Here is a 1,914-nt window from a genome sequence, read left to right on the forward strand (position 1 = left end):
GTCTGTTAAATACGATCTCTACAACAGCAAAGGGATTAGGCAGACTTAGCAGAAAATCACTCAGCCTGGGGGTGTATTTTTAAAATCCAAACTTAGTAGGACAAAGACTGATTGCCCTGAGGCAACTTACCCTGCTGCGCCCCGCAGCGGGGCATCACCAATCCCGGGCCAGAGCGCTGCAGGGGAAGGAGGGCGCCCTCCGCGCAGCGCAGCTCGCATCTGCGGCCGCCCATTCGGCCTCCCGCACCGATTCCCCCCGCGTGCGTCCCTCTGTCCGTCGGTCGGTGGTTCCGCGGAGCCGGCTGGGGGCCCGGGGCTCCGGGCACGGTACGGGAAGCTCCGCCAGCCCGATGGCGGCGGCGGCCCTGTCGGGCCCGGCGGTGCGGCTGTCGCGCTCGGTGGCGGCCCGCGGCTCCGACGGCGCCTTCTGCAAGGGGCTCACGCGCACGCTGCTCTCCTTCTTCCACCTGGCCTGGCGGCTGCGCATGAACTTCCCCTACTTCTACGTCGTGGCCTCCGTGATGCTCAACGTCCGCCTGCAGATACATATTTAGAGCAACTAACTTGGGGACATGGGTGTGTGTGTGTGTGTGTGTGGGTGTCAGTAACTAACTTGGGGACATGGGTGTGTGTGTGTGTGTGTGTGTGTGTGTGTGTCCCGGGCAGCATGGCTGCCTTCCACCCACCAGCTCACCGCCCTAGAGCAAAGCAACCAGCTCCCCTCGCACCTGCGGACTGGCCCGTCTGTCTTTCCATTGCCTCCTCTTCTAATAGAAATGGGCCAGTAGAATCATGATTTGCGGAATGCCTGCAGTATAACCAAAAAAGCCTGAGATATAACGAAAAGTGGACTCTCAAGGAAATGGAGAATTCAAGGACCAGAAAAGAACTTAGAAATCTGAAAATCCTCAAAATGTTTGAGAAGTGCTTGCATCCATAAAACAAAAGACAGCACGAACTTCAGGAAATGACAATGGGCACAGGATGCCCCAAGGAAAAAAGGAAAGGTTGCTAACAAGTTAAATAAAGAGCAACTGTACAGGAATGGTCCCAATCGGAGGCCAATCTTCCAAATTAGAATAAGACTAACAGACTTCCAACTGAAGGGAATGAATTCTCAGCAACAGATGGATGGAGTTTGCAGCTGGAGGAAATCAATAACATGACCTGGAAGGCATACATTTCTTCATCCCAAAAGAAACACAATGGCAAACAGAAGCTACAGGAAACAAAGATTTCCAACTGTACATGGAAAGCATGCTATAAAAGTGACCTCAGATGGGGCCTGCTTGTGAACTGTAGCCAGGAGCAAGAGGCGGAATGAGCTTGATCATTGTACGTGGACCAAGACTCTGCAGGCACAGATGAGAAAATCCAATTGTAGCATCCCACTTTGCTACTCAGTGAACAGTATTTAAATAACACTGCAATGGAAATATTGAGTTCACGGTTTCCGTTTTTAGAGTGAATCTCTAGGAAAAGCAGGAAGACTTCATTGTGGTTAGAGAGCAGATGGGAATGTTCCCAACTTTGACAGTGTGCGAGGACACGCAGCAAGTTGGCAGGCAGCGGGGAGGAAATGGAACAGGGGTGTTCTTCTCATGAGGCAGGAAGCCCAGGTACTGTCTCCAGTTGAAAGAATAAGACAGGTTTACGGATCATATTAGTAAAGTGAACAAGGACACCAACAGAAGAGTGAGAAGTAGTGACACAAGCAGACCGAGGGAAGAGAGCCAAGGGGACTGCTGGAGTCAGCAGAAAAGGCCTCACGTCACCAAGTCAACAAGTTGTAATAAAAGCACGTTATTGAGAAAAATGGAGGTAACCTCTCAACAGGCGTGTCAAGTTTTGCCTCTGGGTTGGAGAACAGAGAGTGCAGAAGGATGGGCAGGATTCACTGCTTTTCATTATGCC

At 51.6% G+C, this 1,914-nt stretch overlaps 1 protein-coding gene across 1 annotated transcript; it reads left to right on the forward strand.

The window, feature by feature from the left end:
• The first annotated feature begins 350 nt into the window (after positions 1-350).
• LOC147911758 (small integral membrane protein 10-like protein 2A) lies at positions 351-554 on the forward strand. The gene has a single exon (XM_087427663.1). It carries the CDS (start codon positions 351-353, stop codon positions 552-554), a length of 204 nt encoding a protein of 67 aa, XP_087283789.1.
• Positions 555-1,914: the final 1,360 nt, after the last annotated feature.

This window comes from Ceratotherium simum, chromosome X (assembly GCF_057802395.1).
Source record: "Ceratotherium simum simum isolate JZ-2026a chromosome X, ASM5780239v1, whole genome shotgun sequence".
NCBI classification, from domain to species: domain Eukaryota; kingdom Metazoa; phylum Chordata; class Mammalia; order Perissodactyla; family Rhinocerotidae; genus Ceratotherium; species Ceratotherium simum.